This window comes from Arachis ipaensis, chromosome B08, assembly GCF_000816755.2.
Source record: "Arachis ipaensis cultivar K30076 chromosome B08, Araip1.1, whole genome shotgun sequence".
In the NCBI taxonomy this organism is placed as follows: Eukaryota; Viridiplantae; Streptophyta; class Magnoliopsida; order Fabales; family Fabaceae; genus Arachis; species Arachis ipaensis.
Genome location: NC_029792.2, coordinates 125,583,917 through 125,585,532, shown reverse-complemented (window position 1 = coordinate 125,585,532; position 1,616 = coordinate 125,583,917). Strand labels below are relative to the sequence as shown.

Genomic DNA, 1,616 nt, shown 5'->3' with positions numbered 1-1,616 from the left:
ACATGTTAGAACAGAACTTATGATTGCTAATCTATTAACTAAAGGATTGTGATCAAAGATATTTAAAGAACATGTACATAGAATGAGTCTTAGTTCTTTTGAATGATCTTAACACTTTGAGCTTATTATGTTTATTTATATATTTTTTGAACATTAATAACTTGTTATTTTTAATTAAAATAATATTATCTTATGAGTTATAACATAATGATCTATAAATTTTATTGGACCGATATAAAATTTTATTTTTTATTTATGTAATTTGTGTAGTAAAATGCTAGTGGTTATAGTATATGGAAGAAAATGCATTTCATATTTAATTACATGACCGCTATAACTCACATAAAGTATTTTACTATATTAAAACAAGTATGTAATATGTGAAAATGTGAATACACTTAGGCCAAGGCCAAATGGGAGCTAGAATGTTGGAAGTTTATTATATATAAATTTTAATTGTGATCTAATTGTAATTATTCATAAATTATTAATGACTTAATCCCATCCTTAAATATTAATATTTGATAGATGCATTAGATTAAAACTAATGATACATATATAGATAGTTCTCTTTCTATTCGTATGTCACGATATTTGTAGTTTTTATTTTACTAACAAAATACTAAAAAAATTGTCGTGATCATAATGAACATTTGAAAAAAGGAAAAAAAAATCCAATTTTAAAATTTTATTCTGTCACAATAAAATTCATTATGGCAACTAATCCAAATATAAAAGTCATAACTTTTAAAATCTGAATTGATGCTTTCGTTTAAATTAATTCTTAAAAAAAAAGCACTTGTAATACTAAATTTTTTAAGCAAGATAACTTTTGAATGTGTAATAAATAAAAAATTATGACAACCAAGAAATTACTTGCAAATTTATGGTACCAGTAACAAGTTTATAATTTTATTTTTAAAACATTAAACACAACTTCAATAATCTCGTACTCGCGAACCTTACTGGAGCCTATGCTGCTGGTGTTTCTGAAGAGGAAGGCATTTCTATTATTAAGCATGCTTTTAATAAAGGAATCACCTTCTTTGATACTTCTGATATTTATGGACTCAATGCTAATGAAATTTTGGTCGGAAAGGTAAATTAATACTTCTTCATAAATTTATTTAGGTTTCGCTTGCAATTACAATTTTTAAGGATATAAATTTGTTTTTTTCTAAAAAAATTACGCATTCGGCATCATTGAGATTATTATATATATAATCTCTTACATTTTTAATAAAAGAAATTTGGATATTTAGCTATATTTGGTATGTATTTTTATTTTTTATTTTTGTTTTTTAATTTTTTTGTTTTTATCTTTTTTTTCCCACAAAATTTTAAAAACAGAAAACAATAAAAATAAAACAAAAACTAAAAACATATACCAAATACATTCTTACCTTTTCTATATTGTATTGCATCAATTGCACATGGAGTTTCTATTGCCACATTAAGTTAAAATAAGTTATCCAAAGTTATTTTTAACCCCTCAAGCTCTTCACTCATTAAAATAGAACAATAATAATGAAATTCTCTTTGGATTATAGTTATCAAAATCAAATCGATAATTGATTTGACTAAATTATTAGGTTATTAGTTTAATCCATAAATCA

At 23.2% G+C, this 1,616-nt stretch overlaps 1 protein-coding gene across 1 annotated transcript in view; it reads left to right on the top strand.

The window, feature by feature from the left end:
- LOC107612007 (probable aldo-keto reductase 1) overlaps positions 950-1,616 on the top strand; it is a gene marked incomplete at its 5' end in the record, with an annotated part of 4,929 nt that continues 4,262 nt past the window's right edge. The window contains one exon of the mRNA XM_016313854.2: positions 950-1,099. Within this exon, the coding sequence (XP_016169340.2) occupies positions 950-1,099 (150 nt within the window). The remainder of the gene's footprint in view (positions 1,100-1,616) is intronic.